The 22,218-nt window shown below is 44.9% G+C and overlaps 1 protein-coding gene across 1 annotated transcript in view; it reads right to left on the reverse strand.

Moving 5' to 3' along the window:
* The window catches only part of SIGLEC1 (sialic acid binding Ig like lectin 1), a 79,049-nt gene that overhangs the window by 29,387 nt on the left and 27,444 nt on the right, over window positions 1-22,218 (reverse strand). Inside the window, exons 6-11 of the mRNA XM_088463866.1 lie at window positions 21,567-21,821; window positions 20,237-20,536; window positions 16,536-16,793; window positions 10,217-10,513; window positions 8,434-8,691; window positions 857-1,156 (exon numbers count right to left, since the gene is read on the reverse strand). Of these exons, the coding sequence (XP_088319992.1) occupies window positions 857-1,156; window positions 8,434-8,691; window positions 10,217-10,513; window positions 16,536-16,793; window positions 20,237-20,536; window positions 21,567-21,821 (1,668 nt within the window). The remainder of the gene's footprint in view (window positions 1-856; window positions 1,157-8,433; window positions 8,692-10,216; window positions 10,514-16,535; window positions 16,794-20,236; window positions 20,537-21,566; window positions 21,822-22,218) is intronic.

The following is a 22,218-nucleotide window of genomic DNA, read 5'->3' on the forward strand; positions in this document are numbered from 1 at the left end:
GCTTTCGGAATGCTGCTGGTCAGAATACCGACAGTGGCATCCTGACAGCCAGAATCCTGACACCCTTAGGATCTAATGGTAAGTCTCCCCCTAACTCTACCCTAACTCTAACCCTCCCTCCCCGGTGCCTAACCCTAACCCCCCCTAGTGCCTAAGCCTAACCTCCCCCTCCCCGCACCCTAAACCTAACACCCCCTTCCCGTGCCTAAATCTAACCTTCCCCCTAGTGCCTAGGGGGGGGGGGAGTGGAGAGAGGGTAGGGTTAGGGTACTTACCAGCCCCAGTTGGGATCTTCAGCATTCTGGCTTGTGTTGTCGGTATTTAGTCAGACAGCTTCCCAGCCATTGGCATTTCATATCCAACCCCATTCTATGTCTCCTGCTCTAGTATGGTCAGACCCTCTTGTGGGAAGTATTGGGGATATTATTGTGCCCTTTTCTAGGATTCTAGGTTAAACCAATTGGTTCTTGTACATTAGAAAAGAGCAGTGGTCAGAGAGTTGTGCCCTAACTATAGTGGACTGAGGAGAAGATCTAATGGTTCCCGATCGCAGTCACAGGAACCAGCTTTTAAAATTTAATTGGTGATGCTCTAAATATGACTGAAAAATACCTTACACCGATCTTGTTACTGGCCACCCAAATACTGAGGTTGCTCTTGCACCTATAGTACCCACAGCACTGTAACCAGAGGTGGCCACAGTCATCCCAGGACCAACAGCGGCTGGTATAGTATATATAGGCACAGTTAGACTGATATAAGACACCTGGACCTGATGAGCACCTCATCTTACCAGCAACTTATATACGTTAGAAAACAAATAAAAGGTGCATTCATAGTAATGCAGATAACTTACTCTGCACCTGTAGATGAAGTGACTCAGATGTTGATCCAATGCGGTTTCTGGCTGTACAGTTATATCGTCCTTCATCTTCTAGTTTTAGGTTTTTAATGCTCACTGTCAGCTCATTGATGGATGAGGAAACCCCATAGCGCTCATTCAGAACATCAGAGCTTCTGCTGGAAGCGACCAGTTGGTCTTCTCTGTAGAGCGACATCTCTGCCAATGGGTAACTGTCTACGGTGCAACGGATGAAGGCGGATCTCCCTTCTTCTGTGTCCCGGAATGACATCAGCTGTGTACGCCTCGGTGCATCTGTGCAGGACAAGCAGGGGGTGCACTCACATAAAGCACTTCTAGAGACGGAGTGTAAGCTCACTGAGCCAGTGTACTTGGTATTCAGGTGTGTTTGAGCTTTGCTAAACTTTTATTTACATGTTTTTAGATTTTTATTGAACATACCACTAAAAACCTATATGTAACATACATACATTATGTAACGTAACACATGGTATGAAGTGATGTGTATTGTCTATAAAACAACACACTGTAGCTGAACTAAATAGATGAATAGATACAACTAAATGTATAATAACAACAATAATATTAATAATAATAATAATAATAATAATAATATACTGTAATAATAATAATACAAAAATTATAAAATAATAATATAATAATAATAATAATAAATACAATAAAATAAATGTGAATAGTAGCACTTCTGCAGTAATCATATACATAGAGATATGTACTTTTCTTACTGCTGCTCAAGTCGCGTCAAATAGCCGCACTCTGCACGCAACGTCCCGGGTGACTCATCCACACCAAGCGACTTAATTGCTCAAAATATGCTTCTTATTAGCACAAATAAAACAACTGGAAGTAACAAAACTACTTTGTTATATCGCAGTGATCAATCCGATGTGCGACACTTGTACGTCTGAATCCCTAGACAAAGTGATACGATGTACAGTAGTGATGGCGGCTTTTTCTTACGCTAAATTCCGCAGTGCTTCATCTGCGATTTTGTACGTGTTTAAAGCCAATTTCTGTGCAGTTAAAGTAGCAGCCCGGCATCTCCGGTACACCGTGAGTGCTGTTTCGCTGCGATTGCGATGCAAATAAGTTGCAAAATTTAAAGAAATAGATGGTACGCTACACCTCTCGGAACATACATAAATAATATTATTATGTAAATAAAAATTCATCCATCCTTTCGAAATCCTTTTAAGGAGAAGGAATTGCAATAGACAATGCAGAGAATTATACAGTAAGTACACAAATAAAAGTTTTTGGAGCAACTTGTGCGATATGTAGCAGGATTTATAGACAGACTGGATGCGGGACACAAAGTGCAGCTCTGAACCTAGATAACTAGCTGGAGGAGTAGGGTTTATTGTGATGCTGTCAGTAGAAGAAGAAATGGCAGAAAGACATGTAAGTAACTTGGGCCAACGCAGATGGTGAAAGAACAATAGATACATTTCGGTATCGAATACATAGATATAATATTGGATATCGAAAGCAGAATATTAATTTTCCATGAGAAGCGGTATAAATAAAGAAGCACATAATGCCTGGGACTGGGCTCATGGTTCTCCAGCTGGGAATGGGTGTGTAATGCCGGCTGTCGGGGACCCTCCTGTCAGAACACCGTCAGCGGCATCCCGGTGGTTGGAATCTCGACAGGGGTCGGGTAAGTATACTTACCCTCCCCCTTCCCCCCTAACCCTAATCCTCCCTTTTTGGAGTATAACTCTAACCCTCCCCACCCCACACCCTAACCCTAACCTTTCCTGCCTAAACCTAACCCTCCGCCTTCATGCCTAACCCTCCCCCCGTTAGTGCCTAACCCCAGTGGTGCCTGACCCACAGAAAGAGACCATGATGAATTGGTTTGATAGGTGGGATGAGACCCAGGACAGGGCAATACCTTAACTCCTTCAGGGCTATTTCACATCTGCTGGTTTTGACCGGCCGGCAAAAAAACGGCCATTTTTTGCTGGGTGTAAATTTGAATTAAACACAGAAACTCCTTTCAGATGACACGGTCTCTGAGAAGGACGGCTGTCATCCTGTGGACGTGCCGTCCCTGCAAGTCAGTGGAGTATAGGATACAATGGCCCTCATTCAGAGCCACTCGCTAGCGGCAGTACGCTCGTTCCGAGCGATGTTCGCACATCTGCGCATGCGTACGGATCGTTATACGCATGCGCGAACCAGTCAGTGCGGCCGAAATTCATGTGCTCGCAATATAGCGAATGCCTGCTATTTTGAGTGACAGAATGAGGCGTATGTGGGTGGTAACAGGGGAAGGTGCTTGAAAACGGGGAGTGGAGATCAGAACGCAGGCGTGCTTAAAGGTCAAAACGGGCGTTTTATGGGTGTGCATAATTAATACAGCAGCGTCATTGACCACGTCACTGGGTTATTTTATAGCCAGAACTGCTCGCAAGATTGTGGTAGGAAAAACCAACCACAAGAATAGCGAGCAGCTCATACGCTGGTCGATGTACTCGATTAATCTAATAAATAGCGGACATGACGTATGGTGCGAGCGGCCAGGGGGCGTTTTGAACAAATAAACGAGCGTATGTTTTGCTCGCTCGTTCAGACTTAGAGGTGTGAACAGACTGCAATGTGCGAACGTATCATTTGCATAGCCACCCCTTGTTTTTGAACGAACGACCGCAAATAGCGAACGGCTCTGAATCAGGCCCAATGTTTCCTTTCACACAAGCTGGCTTTTCAGAGCCTGTACTGTTGCTGCTGTACATGCCCCCCCAAATAAAACAGCATTAAAACGCCTCAGAGCCATTGCATGTGAAAGGAAATGATTGCCGGAAAAAAAAGGCCGACTTGTGGTCTGTTTTTTTTTGCCGGACGGTGAAAACCGGCTGGTGTGAAATAGACCTAAGGGAAAGCAGCATTTGTATGACAAGTTATTGGTCAGTGGCGCTAAATGGTCAGAAATAAAATAGAGGTGAGAAGTGACATTTAGATGTGTCAGTAAGTATGGGGGTCTATGTATTCAGACTTGAGGGGAGATGTACTAAGGGCCTGATTCAGAGTTGGGAATAGAGTGAGATATCTCTCTCAACTGATCATCTTGGTGAAACCATGTTGAACTGCAGGTGGGGCAGATGTAAAATGTGCAGAGAGATTTAGATTGGGGAGGAGTGTTTCCAAACTGACATCTAAATTGTAATAATAAAGCTGTGCAGTATTTGTGGGCTACATGCAAAAGCAGCCAGTATTTACCCTACATGTAAAAAAAATATGTGTGATACCCCCAAACCTGCAGTGTTTTCTCCAGCATGGAAGGGGTTAATGGCCAGGAGTTGGGACCCTGCTGATCCCCTGGAGATAGTTCTGCCAGCCTTAAGGAGGGAAACTACAGAGAGGCTGTTGGGGGTGGAGCTAGAGAAGCCCAGTGAGTTCTGCTCAAGACTGAGAGAGGAGCGTGGCAGGAGCCATGGTGTGTGCTGGAGAGTGCTGTGACTGAGGGCATAGAGAGCAGGGATCAGCAGCTGATCGTGGTGACTGTGAGGAGAAGAACCCTCTCATGTAAGGCAGCAGGACAAGAGAAGCTGACAGGACACAGATCTATTAAAGCTGCTGCAGCCCAAAGGAGAGGAGAGAGTGTGCATGCTGCAAAGACAAGTGCTGGCATCTGGACAGTAGCCCAAGCATTACAGCACATGGCACGTGAGAAGCACCACAGTAAAGACAGAGATCAGTCAGCACATAGCAGTCTGTGATCTCAGGGCACCAGCTTACTGCTGTACAGTGAGAGAAGCCTGCAGCAGGATATATAGCAGTAGTGCATAACACAGAACTGTAGTGCATAACACAGAACTGTGCAGGATATACAGCAGTAGTGCATAACACAGAACTGTGCAGGATATACGGCAGTAGTGCATAACACAGAACTGTGCAGGATATACGGCAGTAGTGCATAACACAGGACTGTGCAGGATATACGGCAGTAGTGCATAACACAGGACTGTGCAGGATATACGGCAGTAGTGCATAACACAGGACTGTGCAGGATATACGGCAGTAGTGCATAACACAGGACTGTGCAGGATATACGGCAGTAGTGCATAACACAGGACTGTGCAGGATATACGGCAGTAGTGCATAACACAGGACTGTGCAGGATATACGGCAGTAGTGCATAACAGGACTGTGCAGGATATACGGCAGTAGTGCATAACACAGGACTGCAGGATATACGGCAGTAGTGCATAACACAGAACTGTGCAGGATATACGGCAGTAGTGCATAACACAGAACTGTGCAGGATATACGGCAGTAGTGCATAACACAGAACTGTGCAGGATATACGGCAGTAGTGCATAACACAGGACTGTGCAGGATATACGGCAGTAGTGCATAACACAGTACTGTGCAGGATATACGGCAGTAGTGCATGACACAGGACTGTGCAGGATATACGGCAGTAGTGCATAACACAGGACTGTGCAGGATATACGGCAGTAGTGCATAACACAGAACTGTGCAGGATATACGGCAGTAGTGCATAACACAGGACTGTGCAGGATATACGGCAGTAGTGCATAACACAGGACTGTGCAGGATATACGGCAGTAGTGCATAACACAGGACTGTGCAGGATATACGGCAGAAGTGCATAACACAGGACTGTGCAGGATATACGGCAGAAGTGCATAACACAGGACTGTGCAGGATATACGGCAGTAGTGCTTAACACAGGACTGTGCAGGATATACGGCAGTAGTGCATAACACAGGACTGTGGAGGATATACGGCAGTAGTGCATAACACAGGACAGTGCAGGATATACGGCAGTAGTGCATAACACAGGACTGTGCAGGATATACGGCAGTAGTGCATAACACAGGACTGTGCAGGATATACGGCAGTAGTGCATAACACAGGACTGTGCAGGATATACGGCAGTAGTGCATAACACAGGACTGTGCAGGATATACGGCAGTAGTGCATAACACAGGACTGTGCAGGATATACGGCAGTAGTGCCTAACACAGGACTGTGCAGGATATACGGCAGTAGTGCATAACACAGGACTGTGCAGGATATACGGCAGTAGTGCATAACACAGGACTGTGCAGGATATACGGCAGTAGTGCATAACACAGGACTGTGCAGGATATACGGCAGTAGTGCATAACACAGAACTGTGCAGGATATACGGCAGTAGTGCATAACACAGAACTGTGCAGGATATACGGCAGTAGTGCATAACACAGAACTGTGCAGGATATACGGCAGTAGTGCATAACACAGAACTGTGCAGGATATACGGCAGTAGTGCATAACAGAACTGTGCAGGATATACGGCAGTAGTGCATAACACAGAACTGTGCAGGATATACGGCAGTAGTGCATAACACAGAACTGTGCAGGATATACGGCAGTAGTGCATAACACAGAACTGTGCAGGATATACGGCAGTAGTGCATAACACAGAACTGTGCAGGATATACGGCAGTAGTGCATAACACAGAACTGTGCAGGATATACGGCAGTAGTGCATAACACAGAACTGTGCAGGATATATAGCAGTAGTGTATAACACAGAACTGTGCAGGATATACAGCAGTAGTGCATAACACAGAACTGTGCAGGATATATAGCAGTAGTGCATAACACAGAACTGCAGGATATACAGCAGTAGTGCATAACACAGAACTGTGCAGGATATACGGCAGTAGTGCATAACACAGAACTGTGCAGGATATACAGCAGTAGTGCATAACACAGAACTGTGCAGGATATACGGCAGTAGTGCATAACACAGAACTGTGCAGGATATACGGCAGTAGTTCATAACAGAACTGTGCAGGATATACAGCAGTAGTGCATAACACAGAACTGTAGTGCATAACACAGAACTGTGCAGGATATACAGCAGTAGTGCATAACACAGAACTGTGCAGGATATACAGCAGTAGTGTATAACAGAACTGTGCAGGATATACCGCAGTAGTGTATAACAGAACTATGCAGGATATACAGCAGTAGTGCATAACACAGAACAGGCAGAGACAGTGACACCATTTTGGATACCAGTAATACAGTTCAGTATCATCTATAAAGTTTGTGCACCAACGAAAGGCTGTACAGTGAATTCTGAGTACTCACAGGGACATTGTGCTTTCTATCTATTGAATTTATAGTTGAACCATTTGAGATTCTGCCAACTACAAGTGCAACTTGGTATATTTAGTTTAACTACCTCTAACACATAGAGGGAGCAGGTTGGCATTCATATGTTTAGCATGAGGTTTTATTAGAAGAATACAGTATGTATAGAGTGAACCTAAGCTTATTAATGTGATATCCTGTATGTGTACCTTTTGCATTGCAACAATATTGCATGTTCTAATGTTCATTTAGAATTGTCCTAGTAGAATAGTGATTCAGAGTAATAAACCCCCATTTCTTTATATTGGTCTGGTTTCTGTGCTGGGTTCTGGGGGTTCTCCTGTCTCTCTGCTGTGATAGGAGGAGCCTGAAAGAGGAACTGCACTGATCTACGCCCAAGCAGGTTCCAGAAGAAAAGCAGGTACGATCCACTCACTGACATCCCACCAAATTGGGGGTGTTACATTTGTATTTACACCCCTTGCATTGCAATTAGGGATGTGCAGGCTCGGTTCTACTCGGTTCCGTTCGGTTTTTTTTACCAAATCTTATTGGTTATCCAAAACTCGTGACAGCTGAAACCCAATAAGATTCGGTAAAAAAAAACGAACGGAACCGAGTAGAACCGAGCCTGCACATCCCTAATTGCAATATGGTTTGTTCAGGTTCACAGTTGAGAGAGATATCTCACTCTATTCCCAACTCTGAATCAGGCCATCAGGGGTCTAGTTACTAAGCAGTGTTAGGAGACAGAGTGAAAAGTGATAAGGTGCCAGCCAATCAGCTCCCAACTGTCATCTCACAGGCTGTTTGAAAAATGACAGTTGGGAGCTGATTGGCTGGTACCTTATCACTTTTCACTCTGTCTCCTAACACTGCTTAGTAACTAGACCCCCTAAGGGGTCTATTTACTAGGCAGTGTTAGGAGACAGAGTGAAAAGTGATAAGAAAGTGATAAGGTGCCAGCCAATCAGCTCCCAACTGTCATTTTTCAAACACAGCCTGTGAGATGACAGTTGGGAGCTGATTGGCTGGCACCTTATCACTTTCTTATCACTTTTCACTCTGTCTCCTAACACTGCTTAGTAACTAGACCCCTTAGTCTTGTAGAGAGATAAAGTGGAGAGAGAAAGAAAAACAATCAGTGTTTGGTAAATATAATAAATGTACAATCGCTGTGACCAATGTGAGCAATATGGTCAACGGATCACAGGCAGACATGTGAGAGTTACAGATTACAAATGAATTAACTAATTAATTGTAAAATGAGCATCACTGGTCAAAGGATAACAGGAGGAGCGATGTCCGGGGTATAAATAGTGACAGAGCCAATGTTACTGGTGATATGTTGATAGTGACTTGCTGTTGCTTTATTGTATCAGTGACTCATGTGACCATCAGGAGTAAATGGTACTTTAGTTCATACTCACATGCGACGCTAAGACTGACTGCGGCAGAGCTGGTGGCGCTCTCGTTGTTCCATGCTTTGCAGTAGTAAGATCCAGAATCTAAGCTGGTAACCTGCAGAAGTGCTAAGAGGATCTCCCTTCCTTCCATGTACAGGGCCCCGTTTTTATACCAGCTGTAGGTGTAGTTTCTGGTATAGTACATACTGTTTATGGAGCAGGTCAGGCTAATGTTGCCTCCTTCCCGTACCTCCGCGGATGGAGACACAATGACTTTTGGTGCTATTGCACGGAGAGAGCAGAAATATAAAGTAAGAGATTTAGTTACACTTTTGCTTATCAGGGATCTTACACTCTTGAACTACTGTATCCACGTTAGTGAAAATTGTGTATAAACACCGCCAACAACCGAAACCATCCAAACTGAATTCTTACATGAAGGGTGCAATTGTATCTAATCCATTTATACATCCACAAAACATTCAGTAGCATTTATAATGTAATAGCTATTTTGTATGGATGAAATGTTGCACCAATAGTCACAATTTTACTACTATACTATACTATTGGTGCTGAAGTTATTTTTTAAAATGTCTTCTCTCATTTTGGGGCATATTTACTAAGAAAAATGTAATGTAAGTATCCCTTGGATGTATTACAGGGGCTCAGCATCAAAGATATCTGCCGTGGTTCCCCTGTTTCTGATAGCAATAGCAGCCCCATAGGTTTTTATGGGGGAATTGCTATATTGCGAGTTTGCATATATGCATATATAATATGTATATACTGTATACAAGCTGAGTGCGGCGTCTGTAGATGCTACTTTGGATCACCATTGTGACCATCGGTCGCGGTGGCCACTGCCCTCAGCCAGTCTGCATAAGCCAAAGCTTACTCAGCTTGGCCATCAAAGCCAGGGCCGTAACTAGGGTAGTCTAGTCACGGCTCTGGTCAGAACCCCTCTTCCAGGTCCAGGAAGTCTGTGTCTGACGATGCAGACCCTGGGCTTGGCACATTCACAAAATGGGGACGACGCCCACCCGTTTTGTACAATGGTCACCGCCCCTGCTCCATCCCCCAAACGCTGCAGCATGTCAGTCATGTGATCAAGTAGGACCCGCTCTTCACATGCACTTGCACAGAAGTTGAACCATCGGATTTCTACATAACTCATTGGGTTTGCATACAAATCTGAATCAGGCCCCCATAGTGTTCTTTACATAGCACACTGTAGGTAACTTGCTCTCATCTACATTACTGAATGGAGCAGCCCCTCCCAATATGAGTAAGTAAAATGGAGGTTATTATTTATAATTAAAGCAGACAATAGAGTGAAATGTGGTAAGAAAGTGATAAGGTGCCAGCCAATCAGCTCACAACTGTCATTTTTCAAACACAGCCTGTGAGATGACAGTTGGGAGCTGATTGGCTGGCACCTTATCACTTTCTTATCACATTTCACTCTGTCTCCTAACACTGCTTAGTAAAATAGACCCCTTAATTCATTCTAAAGCAAAAGAAGCAGAGATAACTCAGACTAAATATAATTTCTATTATTTGCTAACATGACTCACATATGTAAATGTGCACCAACAATCAACACCAAACAGTCAGATATTTGCTGTCATTGTCTAACTTGTACCAAACAGATAACAGCTAATTTCTAGTTGGTTGCTATGAGTTATCGCACATTTACATCTTAAAAGTTTGTATATGAAATGGCATAAAATATATACGAAAGTGAAGGTGCACATTTTCACGCAGTACATTTGTACCAACACAGCGCAGAGCGCCGACTGCTGATTACCTGCTGCCGTGAGTTCTAACGAATCAGTGCTACGTCCGTATGTGTTGTTAGCGATGCAGGTGTACGTCCCCTCGTCCTCTATTACTGGGTCCTGGATTTCCAGCTGCAAGGAGTTAGTAGAGGAGGTAACTGTATATCTCTTGATGGGAAGAGCTACCGTACTGGAGGCCACCATTGTCTCTCTCCTGTATAGGGCCAGCTGCGAGGGAGGTTCACTGTCCACTGTGCATACAATCACCGCGATAGACGTGCCCTGACTGGGCAGAAGCAAAGTTAGCAAAAGGTCACTCGGCGGATCTGTAGGAAGAATATTGATCAATTTAGTTAATTGATGTAAAGATACAGATGTGTCCTCGCTTAATTATTCCTCTGGCTGGATATAATGGGGCTAGAACTGCATGAAGTGATACTAGTGATGAGGTGATGCAATTGTTCTATTGAGCTCTATTGTGTAGCTTGTGATATCCCCTGTATCTAATGCAGAGGTTCTCAAACTCGGTCCTCAGGACCCCACACAGGTCACGTTTTGCAGGTTACCCAGCAGGTGCACAGGTGTAGTCATTACTCACTGACACATTTTAAAACATCCACAGGTGCAGCTAATTATTTCACTTGTGATTCTGTGAGGACACCTGCAAAACATGCACTGTTTGGGGTCCTGAGGACCGAGTTTGAGAACCTGTGATCTAATGATTAAGTATCACCAAAAACCCCATAAGAGCCAAAGGCCTTTGCTGGCATTTATCTCTAGACATCGTGGCTAAAGCCATGGATGCTTGCCTGAAGATCGGCTGTGAGCAGCCTACAGTGCATCCGAAAAGTATTCACAGCGCTTCACTTTTACCACGTTTTGTTATGTTACAGCCTTATTCCAAAATGGAATAAATTAATTTATGTCCTCAAAATTCTACACACAATACCCCATAATGACAATGTGTAAAAAGTTTTTTTGAGATTTTTGCAAATTTAATAAAAAAAAAACAACTAAGAAATCACATGTACATAAGTATTCACAACCTTTGCTCAATACTTTGTTGATGCACCTTTGGCAGCAATTACAGCCTCAAGTCTTTGTGAATATGATGCCACAAGCTTGGCACACCTATCTTTGGGCAGTTTTGCTCATTCCTCTTTGCAGCACCTCTCAAGCTCCATCAGGTTGGATGGGCAGCGTCGGTGCACAGCCATTTTCATATCTCTACAGAGATGAACAATCACATTCAAGTCTGGGCTCTGGCTGGGCCACTCAAGGACATTCACAGAGTTGTCCTGAAGCCACTCCTTTGATATCTTGGCTGTGTGCTTAGGGTCATTGTCCTGCTGAAAGATGAACCGTCGCCCCAGTCTGAGGTCAACAGCGCTCTGGAGCAGGTTTTCATCCAGGATGTCTCTGTACATTGCTGCAATCATCTTTCCCTCTATCCTGACTAGTCTCCCAGTTCCTCCCGCTGAAAAACATCCCCACAGCATGATGCTGCCACCACCATGCTTCACTGTAGGGATGGTATTGGCCTGGTGATGAGCTTTACTTGGTTTCCTCCAAACATAACGCCTGGCATTGATGCCAAAGAGTTCAATCTTTGTCTCATCAGACCAGAGAATTTTATTTCTCATGGTCTGAGAATCCTTCAGGTGCATTTTGGCAAACTCCAGGAGGGCTGCCATGTGCTTTTTACTAAGGAGTGGCTTCCGTCTGGCCACTCTACAATACAGGCCTGATTGGTGGATTGCTGCAGAGATGGTTGTTCTTCTGGAAGGTTCTCCTCTCTCCACAGAGGAATACTGTTGCTCTGACAGAGTAACCATAGGGTTCTTGGTCACCTTCCTGACTAGGGCCCTTCTCCCACGATTGCTCAGTTTAGACTGCCGGCCAACTCTAGGAACAGTCAAGGTGTTTCCGAACTTCTTCCATTTATGGATGATGGCGGCCACTGTGCTCATTGGGACCTTCAAAGCAGCAGATATTTATCTGTACACTTCCACAGATTTGTGCCTCAAGACAATCCTGTCTCGGCAGTCTACAGACAATTCCTTGGACTTCATGCTTGGTTTGTGCTCTGACATGCTCTGTCAAGTGTGGGACCTTATATAGACAGGTGTATGTCTTTCAAAATCATGTCCAAACAACTGAATTTACCACAGGTAGACTCCAATTAAGCTGTAGGAACATCTCAAGGATGATCAGTGGAAACAGGATACACCTGAGCTCTATTTTGATCTTCAAGGCTGTGAATACTTATGTACATGTGATTTCTTAGGTTTTTTTTAATTCAATTTGCAAAAATCTTAAAATCTTTTTACACGTTGTCATTATGGGGTATTGTGTGTAGAATTCTGAGGACAAAAATGAATTTATTCAATTTTGGAATAAGGCTGTAACATAAGAAAATGTGGAAAAAGTGAAGCGCTGTGAATACTTTCCAGATGCAGTGTATATTAATGATCATGTGTTCGGGGATGGGAAATGAGGGATCAGATACTTATCCTGAGCCCCCCATAATTTGTAAATCTCTCAGATATTCCGGGAGAATAGGCAACGTACAATCTAATACTGTACCTTATATAGAATAAATAGTTTTTAAATGTGTCCACACAAATATATTAGTATAGTAACTGTTTTATGACATGTATTATTATTGGTTTATATTAGATATTAGAATTTAATATTGTACTTATACTTGGACATTGTTATACTTATTTATTTATTGCCAGTTTTCTCTTTTATGTCCGAAAATCCCCTCACGGTGCACCATGTCCAGCATGGTTCTGCTTGCGCCGAGTATATTTGATATGAGGCACTTGTATATGCGGCGCTGCAAAAGTTATATTTTTTCTATTTTTTTTTTCAGGGGGGGCGTGGCCACGCCTCCCGCAATTAGGCCACGCCCCCTTTTCCAGGGCCCAGCCAGGCTCTCTACGGCCCTGAGTATGAATCTATTCTATATACAAAGTGCTACGATGCAGCACTGTGGATTTTCTTCCAGGTTTCGTTGTGCTTCATTTACAGACTCGTTTACTATGTTACACACAGAGATACAAGTGTTGCATATTACATTAATCAGTGCAGCCTCTGGTTGCGTATTATTCACATCGCATTGCAACTAATCTGCGTTTTTGGGGAAAAAGCAGGGTCACACAAGACCTGTCAGCTCACTCACGCCAGACCCTGGCGCCACATCCTGTATCGAAAGTAAGTGCATGAGGTCACATCTGTAGTATGTTACAGGCAGACAGAATCTAATTGGCTGCTGCACCCAGGGCCGGCGTTGGGCTGGAGCTCACTCGTGACGTGACGTCTCTCCCGTATAGCCCAGTGGGATGGAAGTGGATGATGGCGGGCGCAGGAGTGGGGATTCGGGAAAGTAGCTTTGTGTTCTGTGTGTCTGTGTGTTTTATGTGTAAGAGGCACTACTACTGGGGGCACTGCATAAGGAGTACAACTGGGGGCACTGCATAAGGAGTACAACTGGGGGCACTGCATAAGGGGTACACCTGGGGGCACTGCATAAGGGGTACACCTGGGGGCACTGCATAAGGAGTACAACTGGGGGCACTGCATAAGGAGTACAACTGGGGGCACTGCATAAGAAGTACAACTGGGGGCACTGCATAAGGAGTACAACTGGGGGGACTGCATAAGGGGTACAACTGGGGGCACTGCATAAGGAGTACAACTGGGGGCACTGCATAAGGGGTACAACTGGGGGCACTGCATAAGGAGTACAACTGGGGGCACTGCATAAGGGGTACAACTGGGGGCACTGCATAAGGGGTACAACTGGGGGCACTGCATAAGGGGTACAACTGGGGGCACTGCATAAGGAGTACAACTGGGGGCACTGCATAAGGGGTACACCTGGGGGCACTGCATAAGGGGTACAACTGGGGGCACTGCATAAGGAGTACAACTGGGGGCACTGCATAAGGGGTACACCTGGGGGCACTGCATAAGGGGTACAACTGGTGGCACTGCATAAGGGGTACACCTGGGGGCACTGCATAAGGAGTACAACTGGGGACACTGCATAAGGGGTACAACTGGGGGCACTGCATAAGGAGTACAACTGGGGGCACTGCATAAGGGGTACAACTGGGGGCACTGCATAAGGGGCACTATTGGGGGGACTGGTTTAGGGGCACTACTGGGGGCACTGCATACGGGGCACTACTGGGGCTAATGCAAAGGTGCACTACTGGGGGCACTGCATAAGGGGCACTATTGGGAGCTCTGCATACACACATACAGTAGACACAGATGTACATGAGGTATGTAGTCATCATGTCGACAGTCACATTATCCACAGTACAGGTTTAGGGTTAAGACTCTAAAACTAGAAAAACGCTATGTCGATATGCGCAATGTCATTATTATGACTATTTGACATGGACATAATGTCGACAAGCACAAGTACTCCAGTGTCGACATTCTCAGTGCTGACTCACAGAGATGCACACACACACTTGAAGTTCACCTATATTATATTTTAATATGAAAAATAAATAAAATTTTCCTGCAAACTTGTAGTATAGCTAAAGAGGTCCCCTACACAAATTGTAGTGCATGGCTATAATTATATAGCTATAGTAATTATAATGCCAGAGCTCATTATATTGATATATACTTTGCACATACTGTATTTGCCAACTCTCCCTGATTGTCATTGAGACTCCCTGAAATAATAGCAATCTCCCTGTCTCCCTGAGGAGTCCAGCAATCTGCCTGATTGTACCTTACCCCCATTATGAAGCTGTTATGTAAAAGAAAAATAACTAAAAAGAATAGTGGTCGCTCACATCAGCTTAATGATATTGCACAGGTGCTGGTAAAGGGCGCGGTTTACTCTGAACCACATAATAAAAGGATATTCCCTCCAGCACACTGCAATAATATCAGAAACAATACTTGAATCCTACATGATAATAGAAATTCAAAGGTGTTTTGTAACTAATACCTCTGAATTTCTGTTATCATGTAGGATTCAAGTATTTTTTCTGATATTATTGCAGTGTGCTGGAGGGAATATCCTTTTTTTATGTGGTTCAGAGTAAACCGCGCCCTTTACCAGCACCTGTGCAATATCATTAAGCTGATGTGAGCGACCACTATTCTTTTTAGTTGCAGGTCTGAGAGACATGAAGGGAGCCAGCATTGGGAGGATGTGCTGGTCCGTATAGTGCCAATTGGAGGTTTCTGGGGTACCTCCTCGGTGAGTCAGCTCTCAGATTATATATATATGCTGTTATTTTGCAGTACATTAATTTGTAATTATATGACCCAGAGTGGGTGCTACTATTAGGTAGCATTAATTATTTTTGGGTGAGCGTTTGGGCGTGGGGACCCCGGAGTTGTTCTGGCTGGGCCTTTTTCAGGGCATCACCACTTAATTCACATAGATACTTTCTCATCACCTTTTTTTTGTTTGTTTATTATTTATGTCATTTTAATTCTCTCATATTATAATAACACTAATTGATTATCTTTACACATCTACACTTTACACTTTTTTCCCTTTTTCGTGAGATGCCCTGGGGATGGTCCTTGGATGGATCCTTTTGGGGTGCCCTGCGCCTCAGACGTGAACCCTGAATGTTAGGGATGCCAGTATAGAGGAGCCTTGATGCTGGCCCGGTGCTTAATCATATATTTGCAAATGTATGTAACTAATACCTCTGAATTTCTATTATCATGCAGGATTCAACTATTTTTTCTGATATTATTGCAGTGTGCTGGATGCAAAAGAAAAACCCAGATATATATATACATTCAAATGGGATCATAAGTATAATTTCCCTGCATTGGTAGTTAGGCACAATGATCCCTGTAGTTACATGCATTTTCTGAAAAGTATCAGTGTGTTTTCATCAACAAATAGATACAGTATTACTAACTGCTTTGAGGCTCATTTACATTCGGGTGTAAATCAGGTTATGACACGCCCCTCAGATGTAGCAGTACACGCCCATCACATGTATGACACGCCCCTCAGATGTAGCAGTACACGCCCCTCAGATGTATGACATGCCTCTCAGATGTATGACACGCCTCTCAGATATAGCAGTACACGCCCCTCAGATGTATGACATGCCTCTCAGATGTAGCAGTACACATGCACTTTACCGCCGCGCTCATAGGTGCTGCTTTCACAATCTCCCTGAAATGCTTTTTCAAAAGTAGGCTAGTGTGACTTTGCACCTTCACATAGTAATGTGCTGAGTCTTGACACCCCAGCATGTGGTTTGTGGTTTCCCTGTGTGGTCATTTCCTGTGGATATGTGAATTTCCGAGCTCATGCCGGTGAATAGGAGAAATGAAACTCACACAGCACGTGCACTGTCACCGGTGGTGAGATGCTGCCTCCCTGGTTATTGTGGGCTCGGCAGTAATAAGAGCCAGCGTTATCCTTAGACAGTCTGTGGAAGACGAGCTCCTGTCCTTCCAGCTCCTCCTTCAGCCACTTGCCGTTCTTATACCAGGTGTAAGTGGCACCTTTCTGAGAGCTCTGTGCTGCCACACAGGTCAGAGTCACCTCTTCTCCCTCTCGTACCTCAGGAGACGGCATTACCACCACTCTGGCCGCTGTAAAAACAGACAGAAGAGAAAAAAATAAGGGTCACTGTGAGCTACAGAATCCTGTACAAGTGAGACTGACATCTCCAGGGAGCCTGGGAAAATAAAATCCAACTTAGACTAAATAACTTTGTTGTATTTTTTTTTTTAATCCTTTCTACTAAACGTCTGTCCAGTACTTCTGCGTTGATTAATAATTACTATGCGGCGCTGCAAAACTTTTAATTTTTTTTAATCCTAAGGGGGTGTGGCCACGGAATTGGTATGAAATACCGCCGGCCGCGGCAGCCCGACAGGAGCATAGTGCGACCAGCGGAAGCCCGACAGCGCTGGAAATCCCGATCGTGGATAGGTAAGTATTCACTAACCTAACCTATCCTCCCTAACCCTCCTTAGGGGTGCCTAACCCTAACTTCCCCCCCAAGTGCCTAACCCAAATCCCCCCTCTAAGTGCCTAACCCTAACCACCCCCTTCCCCACTGCCTAAACCTAAGTCCCCCGTGGGGGTGCCTAACCCTAATCCCCCCTGTAAGTGCCTAACCCTAACCCTCCCTCCCCCTAGCCTAACTCTAACCCTCCCAGGGGGGAACCTAACCCTAAGTCCCCACCGGGAGCCCTAAACCTAACCCTCCCCCCCCGCGGTTGTCCGCTCGCGGCGCCTGGCATCACTACGATCGTGATGCCAGGCGCCGGTCTCCTGGCTTCGGGGAAATGTGGGCGTCTACATCTAGACGCCCGGTATTTCACCCTTGCTGGGATAAGACGGTATTTAGGCAGTCGGCTTCCCGATTGCCTCCCGTGGCCACGCCTCCCATGATTAGGACATGCCCCCTTCCCCCGGGCTAGGCGCAGCTCTCAACGCCCCTGTGCTTATTGTATTCATTTCTGAAATTAATTCACTGATTTCTTCCCACTTCTGGATTTATTATGAAAATGCAAATATGAGGGCAAAAAAAAAAGGGTGCCTGTACTGCGTACCCCGAAATACCACCACAGATAAAGTGTTGACCATACCTGAGTTTATCGAACTATGGCCCCCTTTGCTAACGAGTTTTATCACCAAAACGAGTGATAAATGTCACTGTGTATGATAAATGGTGCTCCAGCCAATCAGCTCCCAACTGTCATTTTTCTAACAGATGACAGTTGGGAGCTGATTGGCTGGAGCACCATTTATCATACACAGGGGTCCAGTTACTAAGCAGTGTTAGGAGACAGAGTGAGAAGTGATGAGGTGCCAGCCAATCAGCTCGAAACTGCCATTTCGCAGGCTGTGTTTGAAAGATGACAGTTATGAGCTGATTGGCTGGCACCTCATCACTTCTCACTCTGTCTCCTAACACTGCTTAGTAACTAGATGCCACAGTGACATTTATCACTCGTTTTGGTGCTAAAACTCGTTAGTAAATGAGGCCCTCAGATTTGGTTTTGATCTGATATGGGACCTGATTCTGAGTCTCATGCATGTGCGCCCACAGCAGTGTCTATTGGCTGCCGCCCATGTGCGACTTTATGCAAATGGTGCAACAAGCTCCTCCCCTCGTGTACATCTGTGCGGCCGAAGGACTGAGATGCCCACTGTCAGCGCCTGCACATGCAATAATCGGTGTGTCCTTATAAGCCAGCATCGGCTGCACCATTGAAACTTGCGCCGACCCTACTGTATGGCAAGTGCCGTGTCTCCGCCTGACTGCGGCCTCCTACGCCTGTGGCTGTGTGTCTAGGAATGCAGCCGCTTGCATTGGCACGCCCACGATCGGACAATTTTACTAGCCACCGCCTGGGAACAAAAAAACAGGCGATAACGGGAGGTACGAATAAAATAGGCGAAAAAGTCAGGAATTTGCATCTGCACCCAAAAAATGGCTGTCGTACATCGGAAAATAATTTAGAAGTGTATTATTGGCTGTAATAAAAATATTTACGGTACTTAAATTGCGTTGGTTGGCGGTAATTTGTATATATAAATAAAAATGATAAAAGATGATAGAAAGCATTTTTTTTCCAAGGAAATTACTGTTCAGCGTAGATTTGGAGTACGTTAAAATGGGTGCAAGTATATTTTAGTGTCGTAAAAGTGCACTTTTAAAAACTGTTAAAAAACGCCTGCTGCAACTACAGTACTGTATGTGTGATGTTTAAAACAGTTGTTTAAAACAGTTGATGTATCCATATTGTCCCCCAAAATACCAGACCCAATACGATAAACCCATTTTAAAATGTTTATTTTCCTCCAAAATTGTTTAGGGTAATTTATCATTGGGGTGCGGGGTGTCCAAAGGTGATGTAGATCCCGGCACCAGTATCCTGACCATCAGCATCCCAAGGGTAAGTATCGGGGTGTATGGGGAGGGTAGCATTAGCTAGCGGAGTTAGGGTTAGGCACTAGGAGAGGGAGGGTAAGGATTAGGGTGTGCGGAGCGGGAGGTTAGGTTTAGGCACCGGGGAGGGGGTGTTAGGTTTAAGGTGCGGGGAGGTTATGTTTAGGCACTATGGGGGAGGGGGAGGGTTAGGCACCGAGAAGGGTGGGTTAGTGTAGGGGTTACAAAAATACTCACCATTCACTCATATGGCTGCCGGATTCTGGTTGTCTGGATGCCGCTGACGGCATCCCCACAGCCAGGATATCATACCCAACCCGTCCAAAGGGTTCTGAAAGAAATCCCCACAGTTTTAGTCAAAAATAGTTATTTTGAATTTTATTTCTCCTGGACTGAGATGATGAAAGTTTTCGCCTGGTTTTTTTTTGGTGAAAATCAGCCGTCTTCACCATTTTTTTCCAAAAAATTCGGGCAATTTCGCCGCCGGCAGTGAAAACGCTCGATTTAGCCGCTAATTGAATCTGGCCTGTAGTTGCAAAAAAATCGCTCAACCGTGTGAACAGCTGTATTTCATATGGATTGCCTGGGGCAAGGCACAAGTGTAGGTTGTAAATGCAGGATCTGGCTATAGTCAAACAGGAAGAGGCAGGTTACCCACTCATGTTATATAAGCTCATTGCTTTTACTTTTGGTAACGTTCTAACATGCAGAAGGGAAGTAGAACCTGTTAGACAAACCAACAGGCACAACAGAAGCACAAATGTAATAAAAGCAAGAGCCCTGAAAGTCTACATAAGACGTGATACTGTAGGTAACATAGATAACAAACAATTGTCATGTAGAACAATCAAGCGGCATGAAACATGGACATACAGGTGGACAGTATCATGAGAGCAGGTGAGAAGACAGGAGGAGAAAGGTCTCTAGTCGTGAGAGCTTACAATCTAATAAGGTAATACTGTATATACAGTATGTAAATTACATGTTAGATAACAGCTGTCAGCTGTTACTTCCGAGTTCTGAGTGTTTTCTAAAGAGTAATAGTATCTTATATAAAGTAATAATCATGCTCCTTCTTATAATCTATCAGGCACACAAGGAGTGCACCTACAGTAGGTAACTGTTACTAACTTTGTACAGTGAACTGAAGGCTTGAAGTAGAGTTTCCAATAGAATTCTTGGCAAAGCAGCTGTACAACCCTTCATCGGACAAGCCCACGCTCTGGATCTCCAACCTCAGGGAATCTCGCGTGGATATGACCCGAATCCTCTGAGTGGGCGCCCCGTGAGAGGTGGTGCTTGCTATTACATTTCCATCCTTGTACAGTATGAGCTCTGAAAATGGGTTACTGTCCACAGCGCAGTGAATAATGGCCAGGTTCCCCAGCTGGGTCTCCAAGAACGAGGTGAGGGTCGGCATTCTTGGGCGGTCTACAAGGTTGAAAATAACTGTGTCACATGAAGTTATACAGCAGGGTTTAAATCAGTGATTCTCAGCTCCAGTCCTCAAGTACCACCAGCAGGTCATGTTTTCTGGATTTCTTCAATCATGTACATGGGAGTTAATGTGTTTTACTGGGTCGGCAATTATCCCACCTGCTTCCAATGACAGAAATCCTGAAAACAGGACTTGTTGGAAAAACTTGAGGGCCAAGGTTGAGAACCATTGGTTTATACCAATTAGAACAAATTCAGAGTTAGAAATAAAGCAAACAAGACCTTTGCACCTTGGTAAAACCATGTTGCACTGCAGGTGGGGAAGATATAGAACATACAGAGAGAATTAGATCTGGGAGGAGCGTGTTCACACTCCAAACTAAATAATACCCCTTTTACACCAGAGCAAAAACCTGGGTTTTTGCTGGGTCTACCCGGGTCGCAGCTCAGTGTAAAAGGGTCTCTGAAAAATAACCCAGGTCAAGTGACCCAGCAATCCAACCCAGGTAGCTACCAGGGTTGGACCCAGGATGGACCCGGGTAATGGTGCAGTGTAAACGGTGCAACCAGGGTTATCTGACCTGGGTCATGCCTAAAATGAGCTGATTGGCGGTTGTGGAGCAGTCACCTCCCACTTTTTATGACCTCACAGGTTTAGCAGGGCAGACCTGAGTTCAGTGTGAACAGGGCTGACCTGGGAGTAACCCAGATCGAAGGTGCAGCGTAAATGGGTCTGACCAGGGTTGGAACCATGTCCAAAACCCAGGTCGGACCTGGGTTTTTGGTGGAAAAGAGGTATTACAGTGTAAGAATAAAGATGTCCAGCATATGTGAGCTACATGCAAATACAGCCAGTATTTACCATGCATGCCAAATTAAATAAGTGTATTTGCACCTCTTGCTTTGCAGCATGGTCTGTTCCAATAACAATACTGACAGTAACTCTGACTTGTCCTATAAAGTCCCTTATGCTACATAATGCTCTATGTCACATTTCCCATATGGTAAGTTAGGGTAAACATACACATAATGTTTAAGATGACGGGAGGAGAGGAGTCGCTGCCTTTGTCATTCTGCACCTTACAGTAATAGTACCCGGCGTCATGGCTTGTAGCTTCCTGGAAGAGCAGAGATCTCACAGACCCTTCCTTAATCCAGACACTATTCTTGTACCAGCTGTAGTGAACCTCATCAGATTTGGCTCCAGGGACCTCACAAGTCAGGATCACAGATTCCCCTTCTTTAATATCGGAGGACGGACTGACCACCGTCCTAGCAGCTGTGAAAAACAAGAATAAACACTGTGATGTGGGAAGAGCATATGAAGCCATATTTATTTATACTAAGCAGAACAGATGAACACACTGGATTACAGTATGTTGGCATACAGTAAGTTGTGCTTAGATCAAACCCATTGGAATGCTGGGAAATAATATTATTCACTGTCTGCCATATTCTATCTTAGTTGAGGATCGGACTAAGGACCTGATTCAGACCCGCTCGCTAGTTGCAGCTGCTCGCTCCCAATGTATGGAAATTCAGCTAAGTGACGTCAAGGCAGCCGGTCGCACGGCAAGGCATAAGCACGCCCACTATGTCTTGGCGAGCGATCACTTTATAGACGCCCACCAGCCTGTCTTTAGCCGCCCACTTGCGCACGCCATCTCCAGGAAGTA

The sequence above is a fragment of the Taudactylus pleione genome, unplaced genomic scaffold (genome assembly GCF_031769625.1).
Source record: "Taudactylus pleione unplaced genomic scaffold, aTauple2 ptg001476l, whole genome shotgun sequence".
NCBI classification, from domain to species: Eukaryota; Metazoa; Chordata; class Amphibia; order Anura; family Myobatrachidae; genus Taudactylus; species Taudactylus pleione.